This window comes from Microcaecilia unicolor, chromosome 3 (assembly GCF_901765095.1).
Source record: "Microcaecilia unicolor chromosome 3, aMicUni1.1, whole genome shotgun sequence".
Classification (NCBI taxonomy): Eukaryota; Metazoa; Chordata; class Amphibia; order Gymnophiona; family Siphonopidae; genus Microcaecilia; species Microcaecilia unicolor.
Window position 1 is genome coordinate 352079174 of NC_044033.1, and position 24451 is coordinate 352103624.

Genomic DNA, 24451 nt, shown 5'->3' on the forward strand with positions numbered 1-24451 from the left:
AGAACACAGCACACGGGAGTTCAGAGATTTCATACCATGCTTTTCCTGTATTATTTCCATTGCCGCGGCCTGCCACTAGTACCAGAAAGATATGGCGTCAGAAGTAATGGCAAGGATGAGAGAACAGAGGCCACCACCTTGTCACTCTAGGCCCTCCCCTTGACTGGTGCTGGTTCTGAGAGTCTATTTTATAAAGACATATAGGTCTGAATGTCTCCTTTATAAAATAAAGAAATCAATCCCAAAACTAATCAATATAGTGCTCTGAGTACTAGATAAATTTGTTATAAGGTGTGTAAGGAGAATTCAGTATAGCTGGAAACCGGCCCACATGACTTCACTGTATATTACAATTCTCCTTCAGAAATACACCAGCTAGTGGTACGTGAATTTTTATCCTTTTTTAAAAACTCACAATGTGAACTTAACCAATAGTACTAGAGTCTCTGCAAAACTGTTGTATCCAAAAATGCTTTCAAAAGGATGCAGTGAAAATATATATATAACATATTATATGCAGTCTATATACAGCGCCTCTGTGTAGATGCTTCATGGCTGCAATTACAGATGAAGAAAAATATTTGACTTCCAGAAAACATTAGGCTTCCGGTCCGCATTTTGGGTTTGCCTTCAGCACCTCATGTCCCTGAAGAAGGAGTTTCCGAAACAGGGGTCTCTGTTGGGCGTTATGGTGCAGCATTGAATCCAGATAAGTGGTTTGGTTTTTGCATCTACATGGGGGTGCTATATATAGACTGCATATTGTATTATATGTATATATTTTTTCACTGCATCCTTTTGAAAACATTTTTGAATAGAACAGTTTTGAAGGAGAATTGTGATGTATTGAGTGGTTATCCACCTTATAATTGAAAGAGAAAAACGCCTAGATTTCGACCCAAATCGGGAGATAGACGTTTATCTCACAAAAACGAATAAATCGGTATAATAGAAAGCCGATTTTGGACGTTTTCAACTGCACTCCATCGCAGAAGCGTACAAAGTTGACAGGGGCGTGTCGGAGGCGTGGCGAAGGTGGAACTGGGGCGTGGTTATCGGCCGAGGAGAGATGGGCGCCTTTCGCCGATAATGGAAAAAAAGTATGCGTTTGTAGCTAGAATTTAGGGCACTTTTCCTGGACCCTGTTTTTTCATGAATAAGGCCACAAAAAGTGCCCTAAATGACCAGATTACCACCAGAGAGAATCGGGGATGACCTCCCCTGACTCCCCCAGTGGTCACTAACCCCCTCCCACCACAAAACATGATGTTTCACAACTTTTTATTTTCACCCTCAAATGTCATACCCACCTCCCTGGCAGCAGTATGCAGGTCCCTGGAGCAGTTGTTAGGGGGTGCAGTGGACTTCAGGCAGGTGGACCCAGGCCCATCTCCCCCCTACCTGTTACAATTGTGCTGTTTAATGCTTAGTCGTCCAACCCCCCCAAACCCACTGTACCCACATGTAGGTGCCCCCCTTCACCCCTTAGGGCTATAGTAATGGTGTAGACTTGTGGGCAGTGGGTTTTGAGGGGGATTTGGGGGGCTCAACACACAAGGGAAGGGTGCTATGCACCTGGGAGCTCTTTTACCTTTTTTTTTTTTTTTTTTTTTTTTTTGTAAAAGTGTCCCCTAGGGTGCCCGGTTGGTGTCCTGGCATGTGAAGGGGACCAGTGCACTACGAATCCTGGCCCCTCCCACGAACAAATGCCTTGGATTTATTCGTTTTTGAGCTGGGCGCTTTCATTTTCCATTATCACTGAAAAACAAAAACGCCCAGCTCACAAATTGTCGAATAAAACATGGACGTCTATTTTTTTCGAAAATACGGTTCGGTCCGCCCCTTCACGGACCCGTTCTCGGAGATAAACGCCCATGGAGATAGACGTTTTCGTTCAATTATGTCCCTCCACGTGAGCCAGTTTCCGGCATGGTTCATTGATAAGTGAGCTCTAATGCAAGTGCCGCCTATCCTTTTTACACACCTTATAACAAATGTATCTCTAGTACTGGGAACTGTATATTGATTAGTTTTGGGATTGGTTTTCTTACCTTGTTTTGCTAATAATTTACCTCTCCCTAGTTGAGGTTCCTTCTAGTATTGAAAAGTCCTTTATAATATAGTCAGCTTTTTTGAACTTCTTATGTAGGCACCCTGTCAGACTCTAATTTTTGGCTTTTTGAGGTGGTTTAGCTGATATTTTAAACATGACTCAGAGCAGGTGTAAATACCAGCAGGCATATTTTGTACAGTTTCTATGTCCTGAATACACCCCCTTCAAAATTGTGCATGATGTGGATAGACATGTGTAAGTAGCAGCTTTTCCAAAATCAGTGCTTAGATATGTAAGACTATTTAGACATATAAATGTACTGTTTACACGTGCAGGTGCCATGGACCCCTTCTGAAATGAACTCCTCAGTGTTCTGATGGAGTTGAGACTGTGACTTCGGAACTTCTGACAACAAAGTCTAGAAAAATGTTTCACTGTGTTTATCTCCCATTTTCCTTTTCATATAGCAATGGAAAGTTAAGTTCTTAATTCAGCGTACTTTTGGTGAACTTGTAGAAGCTGAACTGTTCCTTCCTGTGCTTGCAAGTCAAATATTTCACCACAGGAAGCTCTCTTATTTTAACTTCATAATATCTGTGACTAATTTGAAGATGTTCCTAATTTTTTTTGGTTTCTTTCACAGGAAATTTCATGATGATCGTGCCTATTAGATGTCTAAAAGATGCCGGTAAGTATTTTCAAGGCTGATTTAGCTTTTTTGCTCATTTTTTTCTGCTTGTTACATGTAATTGCTTATGGAGGGTAATTTTGTAACAGGTCACCTGGGTTGGAAGGCTAAATAGGTGGCTATTTTCAAGTAAGTTTATAAACATACGTTTGCTTGGGAGCTGATATAAGTGTATGCAACTGAAGTACTTGTGTAGTGAGTATTGTGTAACCCAGGATTTGACAAAATTACTTTGAATGTAGGAGCCAGCCCAAAAACTTAGGAGTGTGATGGGTTATTCTGGCTGTTATGTAAGCTTCTATGATCCCTCTAGGAAGTGGAGGGTGCACTTAAGTAGAATACATCACTTTCTGTTGCTGTGAGTTATAATAAAGCAAGACTGTTTATCTGGCCTGAGAGTGTTTGAATACCTTACATGGTGTCAGAAGTAAATTAGCCATGGAAAGTCGCATGTCAGTTCTGCTTTCACTACCACTAAATTTGTTACAGGTTTGCGCTACGAATATAAGCATTTCAAAAACCAGTTGCCTAATTATGAAATTGCAACTGATCTGGAGGTATGGGTGGTAAAAAAAAAAACCCAAACAAAACGCTCTGTCATTCTCTTGGCATGGAGTGGCATGAAAGCATATGAGCTGTGTGAGACCCTGACCTTTGATAGTGAGGCAAACAAAACTGATGTGAACAAAACCCTGGATGATTTCAAAAATTATTGCATTGGAGAAACAATGTGACTTACAAAAAAGGTATGGCTTGAATGACAGGCTACAGGAAACCAATGAATGTTTTGATGCATAGCAAGCTGAAGTTAAACGTCTAATAACGTCTTGTGAGTATAGAGATTTAAAGGACTCGACCATATGTGATACAATTGTTATTGGCATCAGGGATGATACTACGCAGCAGAAACTCGTCCAGATGAAAAGGCTACCCCTGAATGATGCTATTTCAATATACGGTGCAGATGAGGTTGCCTCTAAACATGTGAAAGACATGGTTGATGAGGTAAAAGTGCAGCTGTTGTCCCAGCCCAAGTCAGGTGGCTGGAAGCACACTGGGAATTCAGGTGGCTAGAAGCTGGCCAGCGGGCATAAAGTGCTACTGTAACGGCAGCCATGAATCAAAGAAGAAAATGTGCCCTGCGTATGGGAAACTATGAAAGCTCTACTTGAAAAAGAATCATTTTACCAGTGTATGCAGAAGCCAGCTTTAATGTACACTCCCTGTCTGATGACAATGATGATGGAGAAAGCCTTTTAGCCTTAAGAAGAGATAAAAATTGAAACAGTGGTCAGGTAGTAACCCAGAGTCTTTGGTGGATCTTCAGGAAGCAGGTCCGGAGGCTTTAAATGCAGCTGCAATTTTGAAAACCTCTCTGAGGATTCAGAGAGAGCAACTCTATTGCTTGTTTTTGAACAAGACTTAAATGCAGTCATAAGGATGTATTTTTTTGTAGGAAAAAGGTTTGGATTTACCCAGATATGACTAAACAGATGCAGGCACATACAAAAAGCCTTTTTAGCCCTAATGCAGGAAGTGTTATCTCTGGGGCATCCTTTTTTTTCTTGCATATCCTTGTAAATATCTGGTAAAATATTTGGTTAAGAAATGTTTACTTCCTTTCCAGAGCAGTTGAGAGCTTTCTTAGATTTAAAGAAGATGACGACAGGGGCTGTTTGTTTTGATTTGGGCAGAGAGGTAGATAGTTGGGGATTTAATTCACCTTAATAGCCTTTTCTTTTTATTAATTTGCCGCTTTGGTCTCCTTATCTAGTAGTGTTCTCTTCAGACAAATACAGCACAGCAATCTGGGCAGCATTGGTTTTGTGCTGTGACTCTGTTAGTGTGCTGTTTAGACTTATTTTGCTTATACATAATCCAGTTTTGAATGCTCATATATATATGCTAGTTCTGGATATTATTTATGGTTTTTACTGTTGCCCATAATAACACCTTAGGAGCTTGAATGTGCATTGTGGTTATTTATAGGTAGAACGCCTTGTTTTGATATAGTGCAGCAGTCACATAATGTCTGCACATATGAGAACGTAAGTGGTGCAATGATGGTTCTCTACTCAGCCAGTCACTATTTTTATGACTGAGGTGTGACCTGAGCACTTCTTAACACCAATATTATATTCATATGCATTATAGTTTTGTTCATTATTATTTCATAGTTTATATTTGATTTGATTCATTTATTGTTTAAAATACCTAATTATAAGTCAGAAATCAAGCTTCGAAAGAATCAGTGCTTGTACTAACAGTTGAAAAGATTCCAGAGAAAAATATTTACGGATATGCTGGAGACGAAACATTTTCACGACTTCTGTCATGAATTGCTTGATGAACAGGGCCTTATTTACAATGACTGTATGTTCCAGCTTGAGTCAAGTAAAACATCCTTGAAAGAATTTATGCAAGTCATATTGGTATCAGTTATGCATTTGATATGATAGGTATCTTTCTGGCTGTTTATGAATTGCGAAATTGAGAACTTTTTCCAGAGGGGTTATATATGTGCTAATATCCAGTTGAAGGCACTGTCCGAGAACCCCTAAGCCCTCACCGATCATCTAGGCTGGAAAAAAAAGGAGAGAATCAACCTGTTTCAATTCAAGGAAGTTGAGTACCTCCTCCTAGTGGATGACTTGAGCAATTACTTTGAAATTGATTGCCTGAATAGGAAGGACAAAGACATCATATATTGCCTTAAAAAAACATTTTGCATGTCATGGTAGTCAAGAAAAGGTGTTCAGTGACAATTCTCCATTTAACTCCAGAGTGTTTGCATTAGTTGTGCAATTCTGAGTTTTGATGTACAACATCCTCCCCCAGATACCCTCAGAGAAGGCAGAAAACGCTGTTTGAACAGCAAAGTAAATTTTACAGAAAGCCTCTGTTAGATCCGAAGAATAGACCATCCAAGGCTTTAAGAGAATCTCCTGCTGAAATCATGTTTGGGTGATGGACCTGGATTCTCTTGCCTACTATGGATGGGAGACTCCATCAGTACAGATAATTTATCATCACCTAGAGGTAGCTAAAGATAAGCAGGCCTACAACTAGAGTTGGAGAGACAAGTAATGACCAATCCCAAAAGAAGCTGGATCACCTGAGTTAAAATTGATGACAGCAATGGCTGGAGGAAGGCAGAGGCTAACAAACAATTCCCACATCGCTTGTTCTTGGTTAGAATGAAGGATGGATCAGAAAGGAGAGGAACGTTCGGACATATTTGACTGAGTCTTGTGTCCCCAATTGTATTGAAAGTTCTGGATTGTGCTACCGAGGTAGGGATATCTTTGGTTACCACATAGAGTACTGCACAACCTGGACACCCTACAAAAGATTATTCAAACCAAGAGCCCAAGACACCCAGAGGTGTCACATTCCCCAATACCTGGGCCGCAGTCAGCCAGGGAACTGCTGCAGATCATGGTACCCATTTAAGAAAGCCAGCCTAATATATAGAAAACTACTAGCTAATGAGAGGGAAATGTATGGGTCATGCTGTTGTTGTGTAAGTATCTGTGATCCCTCTAGGAAGTGGAGAGTGCTCCTGGGTAGAATACATCACTTCCTGTTGCTGTTATGAGTGATAATAATACAAGTGGTTGAGATTGTTCATCTGGTTTGAGAGTTACAGGAGCCAGCAGCTTAGACACCCATCTCCCCTCCCCCCATTATCTATTGACTCCATTGAAGTGAGGAATGGAGGAGGGGGGCGAGAAGTTCTTAGTTCTACCACAGCTCCTTCACAAACTGCTTTACTAGGGCTATATTCTTAATTCTTCTGTAAGGGTAAGGTTTAGTAAAACAGGCCCTTAATGTACCCCTGAAGGCCATGGGCAGAAATATGTAGCCAGCAGCCCCCTTCCTCAGCTAATTATTCTTCCCCCCCCCCCCCCCCCCCCCCCCCCCCACTATTCTATCATCATTGTCTTTCTTTTAACCCATTCTTCCACACCAGTCTCCCTCCCCTATCCCACCGTTTCTCTCCTCCCTTAAAATTACTCTCCAACCAGTCAACCCTCCCCCCCACACACACCCAGTCCAGCTGATCCTCATTACCCAGAAAGCCAGTCACCTCCTTCTTCCTCCCCCTCCCAGTCTTCAGAGCAATACTGATCCTTACCCTTCTGTCTGTGGCCACTGACAGGACCTCCTTTCTTCCTTCACCACACTACTCTGTGTGAGTCTTAGCCATGCCGCACAAGAACTCTGACTGGTCTTAGGAGAGTTCCTGCACTGCACAGCTGAAACTCACACAGAGACATATCATTCAGGGAGGAGGAAGGTCCCTGCTCCGGCGGCTTTGTGGCAGTGGCTTCAGCACAAAAATCCCAAGCATCAGAGACACATTTTTAGTCACTATCGCAACTTGGCAGCTGGAATTTGTCAAGCTCTGGTACAGTATAACTTAAGTGCATGTTTCATGACTCTAGGTACTGCCTCGTCAATATGTGTATTTGTACTTGTACTTGTGGGGTAACTTTATAAGAGGATTTCTATGCATATACATCAAGAATACACATAAATAGTTCTATTTTAAGGCCTGATATTCAAAAGGATTTAATCAACCCACTGAGTGAGCTGACAGCCACTATTCAGCAGTACTTAACTAGTTAGTGAAACTGAAATGTCCCCTAACAGGCCATTCTCTAACCAGATAGGTTAGGGGCAGGCTAGGGGCAAAGTTAGGGCAGTGCATCAGCTTAGCCAGTTAGCATCAGTTCTCTGTTTGTTACCCGGCTAAGTAACTGCATAAAGAAAGGTCAGGAAAACAGCTGTCTTAACTTTATGCACCAAGTTAACTGGATACCAGTCTGAATATTGGGCAGTGCTTGGTTAACTTCTGGGTCAACAGACATATCTGGGTATTAAGTGCCAGGAGCTTCCAAGCCCCGGCATTGACTATCTGGAATTAGTTCAGCCCATGGCTGGAAGCGGTTTACCAGCTGCTTACTGCCATGGGCTGAATACCAGACCCTTTGTCATTTACTTAAAGAGCCCTCTTATAAAATACTGACTAATGTGAAAGGATATGCGCGTTTGATTGTGGGCATACACAAGGGCAGAGTCTGCGTACAGCAGTCATTTCCAAAGGGCACACCTAGCGCCATCAGGTTTTCAGGATATCCACAATGAGTATTCATTAGTTAGATTTGCATGCAATTAAGACAGTGCATGCAAATCTATCTCCTGCATATTCATTGTAGATATCCTGAAAACCCATTGGGACTAGGCGTGCCCTGAGGACTGGGTTGTTGGGAATGGCTGTGCACTTACGCATGTAGATTGTAAAATACCTTAATTCAACACATGTACTTGCAGAAAGTATGCACTAACATTTACTCCAGCTCTTGAGCTAGTGTGTCTACTAGCACCTACACATATATACATTCTTTAACATCTACGTTATTATTTTATAACAGTGGTTTTCAACCCAGTTCTCAGGAACTTACTTCCATTACATTCGCATATCTCTCATGCAAGGTCATAGTGGCTATCCTGAAAACCCGACTGGCCAGGTGGACCCTGAGGACGGTTGAAAACCACTGTTTTATAAAGTCATGTAGGCGCATCCTTGACTTTATAAAATAGGTGTAAAAAGGGTACGAAAGATGCATTACTTAGGCTTGACTTTATAAAGTTACCCACCACGTCTTTGTACAGAAGGGGATTCACACTCACTTTGGGAAGAAATATTTTCAGAAACCCCTGTCTGGTCTATACATTCCTCCCTTATCCTTGGAAAATTCATAAGTTATACATTCCTCCTTAATAACAACTAGATACAAATTTATATTTTGGGACAATGCAAAAAAAAAAAAAAAAATTTTTTCTTTAACCTAACCAAGCAGAATAGCCTCAAAGTTGTACACTCTGGAGGTAAATCTATAAAGCTTATGCACCAAGTACATGTGTAAAAAGAGCATGTAGATGGGTATAGTGAGGTTTGTGTGTTCAGACTATTTTTATGAAGTAAGCGTATACACAGGACATGATGCATAAAAGAACTTACAAAGGGGCATGTACTGAGTGGAGCATGAAAGTACGTTCATGCTGTGTATTTGTCACAGAAATTGGACGCATGCCTTTACATCTGTTATCAGTGACACCTAAGCCTTAAACAACTTGTCTTTTGCATCAGGATTATTGAATGGTGCTGGAGACTGAGAGTTAGCGGTCAATGAGTGTTCCTCTTTATACTTGATCCTTTGCTTTCTTTCATCGTCCTTTCCCCCAAGGGCGTAGTCAGACTTCTGCGGGAGGGGGGTCCAGAGCCCAAGGTGAGGAGGCACATTTTAGCCCCACCCGGCGGCGCCGCCCCCGCCACTTTTGACCCCCCCCCTCTGGCACTACCACCCCTCCCCCGTCCATTTCGACCCGCTGCTGCCAACCCGCCACCGCCAGGTACCTTTGCTGGTGGGGGTCCCCAACCCCCGCCAGCCGAATTCCCCTTCAGCGCCAGTCTCAGAGTCCAGTGCCTTCGCTGATCTGGATTCTGTTTCTGTGAGTCCTGATGTCCTGCACGTTCCTATGTGCAGGATGTTAGAACTCAAAGAAACAGAATCTAGATCAGCAACGTGCCAGAGACTGATGATGAAGAGGACTTCGGCTGGCAGGGGTTGGGGAACTCCGCCAGCAAAGGTACCTGATGGCGGTGGCGGGGGAGGGTTGGCAGCGGCGGGAGGGGGGGTCGAATGTGGTGGGGGGTGAAAGCAGGGGGGCAAGGGTTAAATCTGCGGGGGCCCATGCCCCTATGGCCCCACCTAGCTATGCCCCTTCTTTCCCCTCTACTTATTCTTTTCTTTAACCCTCGCACCTGCTCTCTGGCCTTCCCTGTTTCTTTGTCTGTCTGCTTTTTCTGAGCCTCTGTGTCCACTGGGTCTTTCTGTCTCCTCATCTGTCTGCCTGTCCTCCCTTTGTCTCCAAGTAAGAAACACAGAGAGATATGTAATAGCTGAAGCATGCACTTAGGTGTATGATTGCTGTGCACATGGGATCCCTGAGGAAAAAGCCAGCACTTTAGCAAACCAGCAGTCTGCTAAGAGCACCCTGAGCAGCCTCATATACACAGTGCATCCCTTCACTTTTACCCCAGATCCTCAAACCAGGGTCTTCACCAGATATGTCTTTCATTAATCATGGGATAGTGACTCTTGCTTACTACTGCACCCTTCCAGGAGGAATGATATAAACTACCACTTGCATGAATTAGATCAGTGCTTCCCAATCTTTTTGTGGTTGTGACCCTATGATTGTGGCCAAATAAAATTGTGTGATTTCCCCCCCCCCCCTCCCCCAGAGGTGTAATGATACACCTATGGAGAAACCACTCAGGTCATTACCCCAAACTTAGATTTTGTGACCCCATTTGGGGTCCTGATCCACCATTTGGGAAGCTCAGAACTACATTCATTAAAGTACAAGCAAATATGGAACCCCTGGACTTTTGCAAATATCTTTCAATTTAATTTGCATGCCAAATTTCAGGGTTTTGTTTCTTATTCTTTGAACATGGTAATAAAATGTGATTTCAATCTTTGGGCTTCTGTACACAATTTATGTAATTACTTATTGTTTTTACAATTGACTACTTGTTCTCTTAACACACGTATTTTTCTTTTCTTTGTAGGTGGTTGTATCTTTGTGGTAGGAGTGACTGGAACTTTACTCTAGAAGATCAGCTAAGCCCTCCACATCATTCTGCATCTCAGCATTTATCTCAGCATTTATCAACCATGAAAACTGTCTAAATGCATCACTTTCTGGGAAACGTTTCTACAAAATGACTAGAATTCTATGATAATTGCATTAGATAGGTTTATACAATTGTCTAATGCCAATAGACTACTGCGTGGAAGGTTCCAAAGAAAAAGACTTGCAAAGGGTCTGGGAAGATGGGAGCAACAAAGCTTTAAGAAACACAGCGTTGGACACACTCCATGTGTCTGCACTGCTTTCACGTGAACTAGCACTTAAAACCTGTAACAAAATGGACTCTGGGGACACAGCTATAGGACAAGAAGCTACCTCAAGGTCTGGAGAAACTGCTAAAGTACCAAGTAGATGGAGAAAAGAGCCTTCAGCTGTTACTAAAATGAGCACTTTCGGCAGTCAAGAAGGACAGATACAGCCGCGTATTGATCCCAAGCAAATTGGAAACACAGTATCAGCACAACTAGTTAGTTCGGAGAAACTGGTATCATCAGGTGAAGCTGCACATCAAGTCCCAGAGAAGCAATATGTACATCATCGCCCAAGTTCTTATTCATATCGGCATTCTCAATCTTTTCCTCAGCATGCTTTACAGCAGAGGTTCGTGCACAGCACAAAGCCTCACCAGAGCCTAGAAGGCTACATATGGCAGTATCCTGGACATTTGCAATCAGTAGTCTCAGAAGATTTATTTTCCTTTCATATGCATGCCCATAGTAGAGGTTTTTCTAGAAAGAAGATTTCAAGTATCAACCCTCCCTACAGCCAGTATTCCCAGAAATCTATAGAACAGTCAGAAGATACTCACAGAAAAGAGCAAAAACCCAAAAAACCTGGTAAATATATTTGTCCGTACTGTACCAGGGCTTGTGCCAAACCTAGTGTGCTGAAAAAACATATTCGGTCCCACACTGGTGAACGACCATACCCTTGTGTTCCTTGTGGCTTCTCTTTTAAGACAAAAAGCAATTTGTATAAACACCGGAAGTCACATGCCCATGCAATTAAAGCCGGATTAGTACCTTTCACGGAGTCGGCTGTATCAAAATTAGATCTAGATGCCACATGTATTGAAGCAGAAATTCATTCCGACGGCGAGCAAAGCACTGATACTGATGAAGAAACTTTGTTACTTGTGGAAGGTACTGAAAAGCTGAGCCAAATCCCACCAATCCCTCTGGATATAACTAGTAAAAGTGGAGATGGACTAGATCCACACTTTCAGTTATCTTCAGAAGAAGCATTAGGAGGTGCAATGAAAGTGCCCATTTTGATCATACCTAAAAGTGGGACTTGTCTACCTAGTGAAAGCTCTCAGTTTATCGGATCTGATATGTTGCAAACTCCATCTCTAAGTAAAGTTGATGAATCTCACACAGTTAAGCAGAAACTTGCACTAAGATTGTCAGAGAAAAAAGGACAAGATTCTGAGCAATCGGTAAACCTCCTGAGCCCACACAGCAAAGGCAGCACTGATTCAGGTTATTTTTCACGTTCTGAAAGTGCAGAGCAACAAATAAATCCTCCAAATACAAACGCAAAGTCTTATGAAGAAATAATCTTTGGAAAGTACTGTAGGCTTAGTCCAAGAACTGCACTAACAGTAGCAACAGCAGCTGCAAATCAGGAAGCTAATTTAATAGGCCGAAGAGGCAAAGTGGAGGTGCTACCTCTTGCAAATCCCAGATTAGAGATCAATGTTATTGAAGATCATATTTCACAGCTAATTACAAATAGAGAGGGTGTCATTGATCCCAGTAGGTTGAGTATGATGAAATCCAGCAGATTACCTAGTAATCGCACAAATGTGGGCTCTTCCAAAAATGAAACAAAAGTTTATCCATCAGCCCAACAGGGTAGTAATATACCTGTACTCTTAGAAGCCCCTATAGATACTTCACCTCTTACTAGAAGCAACTCCATGCCAACATCTTCAGCAACCAATTTAAGTATCCCTCCTTCTTTGAGAGGTAGTCATTCCTTTGATGAGAGAATGACAGGTTCAGATGATGTGTTTTATCCAGGAACAGGAGGAATACCCCATCAGCGCATGTTAAGAAGACAAGCTGCTTTTGAACTGCCTTCACTACATGAAGGCCACTCTGATTCTGATCCTTTTGGCAGAACAGCTAAAAGTACTATTGCTTTATCCAGCAGATCAACAATTACTGAGAAATGTCCACCTCTGATGGACAAAAAACTGTCAACAGGGGATAAAACTGTTCCTGACTATGACACATCTGGGAAACACTACAGAAGATGGGATGAATTTGAAATCCAGCAACTGAACTACAGGGATGCACTAGGTATAGGAGGCGTAAAACAAGGAGGAGAGCATCTTATTGATGCAACTGTACCTTCACAAGTGATGCAGTCCAGATATGGAACCATGTTTGAAAATAGGAAACGCAGGAAAGAGAAGAGTGTTGGTGATGAAGAAGATGTTCCTATGCTTTGTAGCAGTGCAGTAGGAAGTTCAGCAGGAAGCCTGATACCCTCCGATTATGACCATAAATCTCAAATTCAGGAATCAACGAGAAATGGATTTGGTGTTATAGGCCATGATTGTTCTGTTTATGGACAACAAGAACGTTTTGAAACATGTAGAACACATACACGGTCAGGAAGTCCAGCAGCTGTGTCAGAAGAATCTTTAAGTGCAGATCAAGAGAAGAGTTTAGATCCAGTTAATAGAAAACCTCCTGGAAATGTGATATCTGTAATTCAGCATACAAACTCTCTGAGCAGGCCAAATTCATTTGAAAGGACAGAATCTACTGAACATGTTACTGGCCAGCTGGATAAAACTTATTCTTCTGAAACATGTGATAGTGAAATAGCAGAGTCTCCAATGAGTCCAGATTGGACTCAACAGATGGAAAATACTGACGTTGTTGGTAAGCCACCACCATCTCAGCAACAGCAATCCTATCATATGCAGCCTAGGTTAGTTCGTCAACATAACATACAAGTACCTGAGATTCGAGTTACAGAGGAGCCAGATAAACCTGAGAAGGAGCAGGAACACCCAACAAAAGAACATGAGAAAACATCAGAAGAATTCCAATGGCCACAAAGAAGTGAAACTCTCTCTCAACTACCTGCTGAAAAACTACCACCTAAAAAGAAACGTTTACGTCTTGCCGACATAGAACATTCATCTGGTGAATCCAGTTTTGAGTCCACAGGAACAAGTCTCTCCCGCAGTCCTAGTCAAGAGAGTAATTTGTCCCACAGTTCCAGTTTTTCAATGTCCTTTGAAAGAGAAGAAATCATTAAATCTATAACTCCTTCTAAGCAAGATGAATTTGGAAAACAGTCTGAGTTTTTAACTGTTCCTCCTGGGTCTCATTCGCTTTCCATACCTGGTCATCACCATCAGAAAGAAATGAGGCGCAGCTCCTCAGAACAAATGCCATGTCCACATCCCACTGAAATGCCAGAGATTCGGAGCAAGTCATTTGATTATGGAAATTTGTCACATGTGTCCGCCCCCGGGGCACCCTTTGCAACATTATCACCAACACGAGAAAGGAAGAAATGCTTTCTTGTTCGTCAGGCTTCTTTTAGTGGCTCTCCAGAGACTTCTCAAATTGATCAAGGTTTGGAACAAAATGTAAAGCAAGAGCAAGAGATGCACACTGGTCGTCGATCTGTGCAGGTTGCTTGGCGTCATTCTTCCTCCTCTTCCTCTTCCTCTTCTGTTCTACAATCCAGTCAATCAGAAGATAGTGGACAAAAGATCGTTGGCTCTAGCAACTCCTCCCACCATTCACAGTCATCTATACATGCGGCTAATCAAGAAACTACTAGAATTGCGTTAGCACAAGCACCTTATGTTCCAGGCAGACATAACATTGAGCAACAGCATGTGATTACACATCAAGAAAATGTTATGTTTCCCCCCATTCACAGTACACTGTTTCAGTTACCCTATCCTATTGTCACTATACCTCAGTTACAAGCTCATCATCCTGCGCTGTGGCAGTCTTATGCAGAACCTTTACCCAGATATTTCCAGCATCATCTAAACCAACTGCAAGATGCTTACACCAAACAGCCTTTAGTACGTCCAATACCAGCAGAAGTGCTTCCTAGCTATCACCTGGAGCTTGCTCAAGAGAAACTTGGAAAGAAACCTGGTGACTATGCACATTCTAAGGAGCATGCATTTCAGCGTTACTCAGAAACATCTTTGCAGCTTTCAAAAACTGGTTCTGGAAAGCTGCAGACAGACTGCAGTATTACGTCAGCTGATAGCACTTCTGACCAACATCTTCAGACAGCCTTGGTCTCCCAGAATGTTAGGTCCCTGCAGTCTTTGCCAGGAACAGTTGTCCCTGTCAGGATACAAACCCATGTGCCATCTTATGGAAGTGTTATGTATACAAGTATTTCTCAGATCCTTGTTACTCATGCACAAACCAGCAGCCCAGCAATTGTCATTTGCAGAGTGTCTGAGAATACATCCCAGAGAACTTCAGCAACAAATGCAGCTATGCGAGGAATAGGATTTAACATAGCCCAGATGCTAGGTCAGCAAGGAAAGTTAGAACAGTATCCTTTATGGAAAGTACCACAAACATTACCACTTGGCTTGGAATCCGCAATCCCTTTGTGTCTGCCTTCTAGCTCTGACACAGCTTCTCCTCTTGGAGGAGGCAAACGCATGCTGTCACCAGCAAGTAGCTTGGAACTCTTCATAGAAACAAAGCAGCAAAAACGAGTCAAGGAAGAAAAGATGTATGGACAAATTGTGGAGGAACTGAGTGCAGTAGAGCTGACTAGTTCAGATATAAAAAAGGATCTCTCTAGATCACCAAAACCTCAGCTGGTTAGACAGTGCTGCACTACTGAGCCAAAGGACGGTGTGTCCCTCTCATCGCCGTCGTTATCTGCCTCTTTGTCTTCATCATCTCAAGACATTTCACTCTCCACAACAGAATCCATCCCTCTTGGTTTTGACAAGCATTACGGTAGCAGGACAGCATTGCCAGAGCAAAAAATTAGCGACACTTCTGAGGACAGAATGTCACCAGATGTGCTGGAGGACGATGGTGATGATGCGGTGTCAGATATGTGCTTAAGTCCACAGAGGTCCTCATCATCACCCAGTGAAATTCAGCAGGAAGGCCCGCTGAAGCAGCGCAAATTGCCTGGAAGTATGCTGGTCCAGCTAGCGTCCAGTTCCAGTGGGGTATTGGTGGGCTCTGCTGTGCTGCTGGCAGATGCTGCGGACTTCCAGCAGCTGCTTCAGTTTCCAAGTCTGCGCACCACAACTACTGTGACCTGGTGTTTCTTAAATTACACAAAACCCAATCATGTGCGGCAGGATACCCTCAAATCTTCTGTTTATGCATCATGGTGCATCAGCCCGTGTAACCCAAATCCATCAGGCTTAAATACAAAGACTACTCTAGCTCTTCTAAGGTCCAAACAGAAGAATACAATAGAAATTTATGCCATGGCTACCCTGCATCGACCTGGAGATGGGGAGGTGCCATCAAGTGCATGGAAACAGCAGTTTGCTCAGGTAATCAATAGTCAATAGTTTTTAAAATGCTAAGCTGAAAAAATTATAAGCAGCAAGCCACAGTGAATTATGTAAGGCAGATAAGTTACATGAAAAAAATTGTTTTTCATAGCCACAATTTGCTCTAAAGGTTTATCTGTATAAATGATTTAACCAGGCAAGAGAGACTCTCAATCACCAGGATTAATTTTGATATTCAGAAGCACTTACCCATATAGTGCCACTGGATGTCTAGGCAGACCGCTGTGACCCTATGCCGATATAGTCCAGGGGCACATTCTGGGCAGGGAGCTAAGTTACTTATCTGTAGCATGTGTTGTCCGAGGACAGCAGGCATATATTCTCACATGTAGGTGCCGTCATCCACGGAGCCTGGTGCGGACACTGCCAAGTGTACTGTCATTTCAAATCTTTGAGGTAGTACAATGGCCTGATTGAGATGGAATTCCAATACCACTTTAGCCGCATTGAGCCTGCCATGAGTGGGAAAGCGTGGGGTACAGATGTAACAAAAATTAAAAAAATTTGGAGTAGGTTTGGAGGACAAACCTGTCGTGGTAGAATCTGATATAAGGTGGGTCTGCCACAAGAGCTTGAAGCTCACTGACTCTTCTGGCAGAAGTAAAAGCTATTAAGAACACTATCTTATGTGTGAGGAACTTTAGAGAACAGGAATATAGCAGTTCAAATTAAGGTTTCATGAGAGAATGGCATTGAGATCCCATACCACCAGAGGTGGTTTGATAGGAGGTTTGGTATGAAACAAACCTTTCATGAATCTAACTATTAAGTGAATCTAACCATTCGTGAGGATGAAGGACTCTGCTCAGCTTGTCTGCTACAGCATTCTGTTTGTTGTGTAGGTAAACAGCTCTTATAGAAATGTTTCGAGAAGTTGCCCAATCCCATATCTGGATTGCTTGTCAACAAAGGTGGTAAGAACCTGTTCCTCCCTGTTTGTTCAGGTAAAAGATTGCTACCTGGTTGTCTTTACGAACAAGTATTACCTGACTGAGGATACGGTTCTGGAAGGTTTTGAGGATTTTTTTACCCTGCAGCTGCCTTGGACATGAGCATTGGCGTGTAGTCCTTTGAGGAGGAAGAGAAGTGTAATGACACTTAGACATATTGGAGTAACTGGAGCGTCAATATCCTCCTGCAAATCTTCTAGAAGAAGAAGTAGCAGAAGGTTGTGGCCTGGATAAAGTCTTAGAAAGCAGGTAGGCAGGCGACTCACAAAATCCAACACGGGATAAAAAAGAAGCAAATTGCCAAAAAAATCTTTCATAAAAGGATGACTTTGTTCATCACAAAAGTTTAAAATAGTCATAATCAGATTGGCCACTTCCCCGACTTTGTTGCCAAACAAGTTTCTCCACAACAAGGAACATCTGCTAGATGCTCCTGGACAGCAGATTTGAGGTTGGAGACCCTGAGCCAACAGAGATGTCACATTGCCACTGCTAAAGCGGAAATGTATGAAGAGACATCAAAGGCTTGCCTTGCCAGATATTTATGACAGTTGAGAAATTTTCTGTGAAGCTTATGGAATTCCACAAAAGACAGAGTACTCTGTAGTTGAGATTTAAAGTAAATTATGAAATAAAATTGATAATCTAAGATGAGAGTGGTTAGCATTAAAGCCTGAAAATTGTTTTTATCAAAAGTCTAATGTTCTAGTTTCTCTTCTTGGAGGAGCAGAAACATGAGATCTTTTACTGCGAGTATGCTTTAAGGCAGAAGCGCTATAGAAATTATAAGTAGTAGTTCTTTGGAGCTGCCTGAACTGTCAGTGAGTTTCCCAGTTTTTGAGTAGAGTTTCTTTCATAATTGAATTAACTGGAACAATGATTCTTTCTCTAGAAGTAGAGTCATAATCTAGAACTTCAAAAAGTTCTGAATGAGGTTCTTCTGTTTTCAGTTTGAGAGGTGTGGCTTGAGTCATCTCACGGACGAAGCCAGGCAAAGATATACTCTCTAAATGAGACCTACGTCTCTCAGATGTTGGACCTCAGCTGAGAGGTCTTGTGGGTCTTCATCTGTCTCCCAGGAGAGGTCTGAGTACGACTCTTCAAAGTACTATTGCTCATGGGAAATATGTGGAAGAAAGTGTCGACTAGAGCATCAGCTCTGCTTCGAGGCACGTCAAGGCAGATGAGTCTCCAAAGTTGAAGAAAGTTCCTCTGGCAATGTCGACGCATGTGTCAGTCAGGTTCATGCTGCACCAGGAGGTCGATGCCGAGCCGACATGTGAGACCTCTCCCGTGACTATCCCTCTGATGTATCAACAGACTGGGCTGAAACTGGTGCAAGCACCCAGTAAGCTTATATAGACTGCAAATGCAATAGCCCTGAAAGCTCCTCCTTGAGCTTACTCTGGATTTCCTCATGAAGAGTAGGTATCGGTACTGGCTGAGAAAGCAGTGTGGACACAGCCTGAATTATAGCCTGTGCAGGCATAGGAGATCTCGAAGACCTTGAAGGATCTCGGTGAGAAATGAGCTGGAGAGAAGGAAAGCAGTCACTTCTGCATTTCACTTTCCATGCATCAAGGACGTTGATGCAGGGAGGGTGTGGGCAGAGTGCCTGGAGGGAGAACGATGATGATGCTTCTTTTTTTGCTGCAGGTCCCTCAATGCATGTAGCACCGTTGACGAGAATGTAGAGTCCTTATGGGTACGCGGTACTGAGTCCGATGTTTGACCTTCTCATGCTGCGTCGGTGCACCTGATGTCGATACCGATGCAGGTTCCGTGTCGAGTACTGAATCCCCTGCCATTCTCAGTGTGGATGCCAATGCCGGTACAGAACCAAAATGTTTTTCACGCTGGACTCTGCGGGCTTTAAGAGTCCTCGCTTGCATGCACAGGCAGAGGTTACACTGTATGTTTTGGTGCTCTGGACCCAAGCTCTGAACACACCAGTTTTGGAGGTCCATGCCTGAAATAGTCCTAATGCATCAAGTACACTTCTTAAAGCCACTCGGCACCCTTGTTGACATGGAGGGAAAAACGGCTGACACTAGGTCAGAAGGCTGTATGTTCCAGAGAGCTTGAGTCATGTACCCAAAAATACTTGGTGCTTCCTGGGCAAAAGAAGGGCTCAGAGGCCCCAAAAGGCTGAAAATTGAAAACTGAAAATAATTTGGGGGGGGGGGGGGGGGGGAGTATAATTTGAACAACTTTAATACTGAAAAAAAGGAGAATATGAATCAAAAATGCCCTGAAAAAGGGAAGGCACCAAAAAGGCAAAAGTGTGACACTCTGAGGAGTCAACTTCTCTGCTCCATGGAAAATGATTTGCTAGTCCGGTGCTCGAGGAGGAAGGCACCCGCGCATGTACGGTGGGGGCACTGCCTCAAAGATTTAAAGTGACAGGTCATTTGGCAATGCCTGCATTGTGCTCCTTGGATGAAGTCACCCACATGTGAGAATATTATGCCTGCTTGTTCTAGGAGAATTAGAGTTAACCGGTTAACAGCAATATTTATTCTGCTAACTGGGTAGCCATCCAGATAAAGTCAGGACAGAGCAGTGGTGGTTCTAACTTTATCTGGATATTGGGATGAATATTGTCTGGTGGCAGCATTATACCAGACACTCGGCATCAGTATCTGCCACGGGCTGAACATTGCTGTCAGCCCAAACACCTAAGTGTGAGAAATGACAGTCCAGTATTACATGAATACTGTTCATGAAAGCACTCAAAAAAACAAAACTACTGCATTACAAGCAAGATGGTCAAATGAAATATACAAGGGCAATTTTCAAAGCTAATTGCATAAATAAATTCTTGGTCTGAAAATTGCCCTCATTCAATGAGGCTGGAATTGTACATTTTGTCCCAAAATCTGGGGATCTTTAGTAGCATATTGAAGAAGTGTTTTGAGGGCATGTCAAGTTCGGGGAAGAAAACAAAGCACTTTGTTTTCCATGTGTAAAGTTCACACAGAAAAAGCAGAGGCAAAATGTGCACCGATAATTTGTACCTACAGCAGGTCTGTAACCAAAAGTACTTCTGCTTTGAAAATGGGTTTAAAAAGTGCCACTGAAAATATCCATGACCTTAATGTGAACGGTTTTTCAATTGCCTCCTGCATCTACAGCACAATACTCAGAATCAAACACACTGAATCGCATAAAATAATTTAAAAATGTTAACAAATGCTGGTTCCAGACTGAACTCTTCCCACTGTGTATCAAGAGGGCACCTATATGAGAAGTCTAAAAAGGTGCCCTTTTTTAACCCTATTATATAAGGGCAACACAGGCACCTACGTGCCTTTATAAAATAGGCTTCTGGAACCAGCCTCTGTATCACGTAAATAGTGACACATACCTTTTTACCTGCTCTGGAACAGGGATGATTGTGTGTGTTCATGCGATTTGTGTATTCACATATTTTATAAAATACGCACTCCACCCAAACTAAACCCTGGCAATGCTGGAACACGTCACCACATATACCCTGTATACAATGAAGTAATTTTATAAAAGACCTTTTCCATGTGTAAAACAGGCTTTACATATAGAAAAACTTTACAAAATTACACCCAATTGTGCAACCTTATACACCAAACAAATCATCTGAACCAGAAGTCTCAAACCAGTTATATTTCAAGATATCCACAATGAATATGTAGGAGATAGATTTGCATGCCCGTTGTCTCCATTGTTTGCCAATCTCTTTCTTGCATATTCCATTAGGGATATCCTGAAAACCTGTATGGTTTACTGTAATTGAGAACCACGAGAATTCAGAACCCTTATTTTATCATCCTCACTTTAATATTCCCTTATCTCTTGTTTGGCCTGTTTGTCTGTCCTAATTAGATTGTAAGCTCTGTCGAGCAGGGACTGTCTCTCCATCTTCAAGTGTATAGTGCTGAGTACGTCTAGTAGCGCTATAGAAATGATAAGTAGTAGTACTAGTAATTCAAAGAGCTCACCAATTTTTGACCCTTATCAATTCCAGAGGGTTTGGGTTGTGCTCATGGTATGTAAGAATGTACATGTTTGATACAATCTAGTCCATAAAGATCCCAGTCTGACAGAGTATCTGTTTTTTTCTACTTTACACTTTTTACAGTTCTTCATTCCTCTCCACAAGTTACTGCCTCAGGTGCATATACTCAAACTCCGGCACTGTTCCGAACAGTGCTAGAGAAATACCGCTCAATCAACGCTCCCTCATGCTCAGCGCTAATGATATCCGTTACACACAGCTCTTGAGCGCATGCCCAGACAAAGCTCTGACTTGTCAAAAAGCCCTGGTGATCTGGTGAACCCCAGGTCCCCCACCTCCGAAAGACTTCCACCCCTGGTCCCCCCTCCCAAAATAAGTAACACCCTGGTGGTCCAATAGGACTCTGACCCCCCTCCCCCCGAGGGCTAGCCCTGGTGGTCTAGCGGTGCCCCCCCATCCCCCTCCTGCTTTGGAAGAAGGAGGAGGGTCTAGGACTCCTTTCTTCTGGGTGCCTCCTCAAAATGGCAGCACCCTACCCTGCCTGATGCATCCTGGGCTAGCCCTCGGGGAAGGAAGAGTCAGGGTCCCACTGGACCACCAGGGTGTTACTTATTTTTGGGGAGGTGGAGTCTGGGGTCCAGGGTCCACTTGACCACCAGGGCTGTGATGGCCTGTCTCTCTGTTCTTCCCGTACTCGGCAGAACCCTGCCAGTTCCAAGCTGGTATAAGGTTTGGCACGCTGCCCTTTGAGCATTGGGGAGGAATGCAGGAGGTCCTCATTGCATGCTCATTGCGCCCAGAACACAATTTCAAACGCTCGCTGGCTCTGCGCATTTAGCGGGAGCAAATATGAGTGCCAGTCCAGTGCTAATGATCTCTAATGCCCACATTTGCTTCTGAGTACCTGGGCCTCAGTATTTAACACCGTGTCTTACGTCAGTTAGCCAGAACCAAAGACTGTGGGATGATTGAAATTATTCTCTTTCTCTCATTAACAAGGCAATTTATGAACAGCCTGCAAAGCTGTTAGTATATAGGTACTTTTACTGCATGTGGAATCCAGGGCCCATCCTATCTACCCTACAGCTACTTGTGCCCCTGCTGGAGGCAGGCGTCTTACTTCTTCACATTTCAGCTGATACACCACTGAGCTGAGCAGATTTAAGCAGTTTACAATAAAGAAAAAATATGGGGAGGACAAGTAGGCAAAATACATTTGAGAATCATATTAATAATAATAATAATAATAATATAATATTAGGAGGCCTAGGTCACAGAAGTTATATACCCTGGCCTTAAAGTGCTAGTAAGTGACTGCAGTGTAAATCCCATGTGAAATTACCCACCAATAAACAGATAGCCGCCAAAAGGGCTAAACTGTCAAAAAAAAAAAAACCCCCAAAACAAAACAGGAAAACACTCCGCGGGATGTGCACACAGTTTAGTTGGTGACTAGATTTTTGTGAATTTAGTTCTCCTAGGCAGTTCCTTGAGCACTCTAATGATGGATAAGTCTTTAGCTTGTACTGAGAAACTTCTCAACCATGCACACTCTGTGTGTTTTGTACTGGAAATAACCTTTTTAGAGACATCTTTCTTGTACTGTATCCTTATCTGGGCTGGACTGGTCCTTGATTCAGTTCACTCCCTTTTCCCAGCCACTGAGTGAAATTTGTACATGTTACTTCTGGTTAATGATAGGGATTTTTCCTTCTGTCCTGGTTTATTAAAGGCAGAGAGTGTCGCAACTCAGAGGAGCCTTTGTCTGTAAAACACAGGCAAATACCTTTCCTTTCAATTTGAAGCTCTGTGGTAGTCAGCTGTCCTTTCCTTTTTGGACATCCTTTTGCTTGCTGGAGTCCATGGGAATCAGGGGTTCAATACTTTTGGATTGCTGTTGTCCAGCTTCCCTATTGCTAGTCTGTGCCTGCCTTGGCTCTCTCTCTGTGTCTCATCTCCCAACTCTCCATTGGCATCAGCCACATTCCAGAATTCTAACAGCTAGGTGGAAATTAACCCTGTCGGTGCTGGCAGGAGCAGAGTGAATCCGGCAACTTCCTTTGAATTCCTTTGGCATAGTTTAAATGAATCCACCCCATATTTTGACATTAGTTTCCAGCATGAGACCCACAGCATGTAGCAGTGCCCCCTGTTTCTGTTTTTCTTTTTAATTTAATGAAGGTCTTTATTAAATATTCAAACCAGGTAGAATACAGTGTTTGCAAAAACATAAAAACACAGTCCAAAGGCTCATCCACATAAAACATGACTCCAATATTTAAAGTTATTTCTTAGAAAAACAGAGTCTCAAACCCTGAACCTACCCCCACCCCTTCCCGAGACAGAGGGCCCAACCCTAAGGGAAATTTAAGAGGGAACCAACACTCTCAATGAACCCAATTTTTCTACTTGAAAAACATGCCCCTCCCATTTCACCTCTAATCTCCTCTGGATCGCAGTAAGATTCTCCATCTTGTGAATGTGCTGTAATTTGTCCAGACTTGAAGAGAGGGGATACCCTCATCCTTCCAGACTGAAGCCAAAGTCAGTTTTGCTGCATGCAAACAATGCCTCACCAAAGGCTGCTTACAAGCAGTCATTCCTGGAATAGGTTGGTTCAAGAAAAGAAATTCAAGAAAAGAATAATGAATGTGCAGCCCCATTAGCATACCAATCCGGAATTGAATTTTCCGCCAAAAAGCTTTAGCTCCTGGCCTCACACTGCCTCCAACAAGCCAGGGAAGCCGAAACCCTGTTTCTAGTTTTACTGCAAACAGTGAAAGAAAATTCCAGACCTTGGTACATATGAACTTAAGAAAGGCCATACTGGGTCAGATCAGAATATCCTGTTTCTAATACAGTGGCCAACGTAGGCCACAGATACCTGGCAGAATCCCCAAAATGAAACAAGATTCCTTGCTACTTAATCCCAGGGATAAGCAGTGGCTTTCCACAGGTCTACTTAATAACGTTTATGGACTTTATTTCCAAGAATTTGTACAAAATATTTTAAAACCCAGCTACAGTAACTGCTTTTACCATATCATCTGGCAATGAGTTCCAGAGCTTAACTATAAGTTTCATGGAAACCAATATTTTTCCTGTTAGTTTCAAATATATTACTATTTAACTTCATGGTGTGCCCCCTAGTCTTTGTACTTTTTGAAAGAGTAGTCAGTTCACATTTATCTTTTCTACCCCAGGGGCGTAGCCAGACAACAGATTTTGGGTGGGCCTAGGCAAGAAGTGGGTGGGCACCAAGTGTTCCCCCCCGCCCCCCCGCACCACCACCAAAAACAAAAATATCTCAGCTGGCGGGAAAACGCTTCTTTCCACCTTGGCAGTCTGCAGCAGGCATGCGCTGAAGACTGAGCATGCGCAAGTGCCAATATCAAGGAGAGTAGAGTTTTCATTACCATCAGGGGGAGGTCTTTAGCTGGTGGAGATGGGGATCCCCACCAGCTACCACTTAACGTGTGCTACT

General features: G+C 42.9%; 1 protein-coding gene across 3 annotated transcripts in view; it reads left to right on the plus strand.

Annotated features, from left to right (window-relative positions):
* The window catches only part of HIVEP2 (HIVEP zinc finger 2), a 401117-nt gene that overhangs the window by 327623 nt on the left and 49043 nt on the right, over window positions 1-24451 (plus strand). For all 3 annotated transcript variants that reach the window (XM_030198499.1, XM_030198500.1, XM_030198498.1), the window contains exons 3-4: window positions 2697-2741; window positions 10387-16002. In XM_030198499.1, coding sequence (XP_030054359.1) covers window positions 10591-16002 — 5412 coding nt within the window. In that variant the 5' untranslated portion in view covers window positions 2697-2741; window positions 10387-10590. The remainder of the gene's footprint in view (window positions 1-2696; window positions 2742-10386; window positions 16003-24451) is intronic.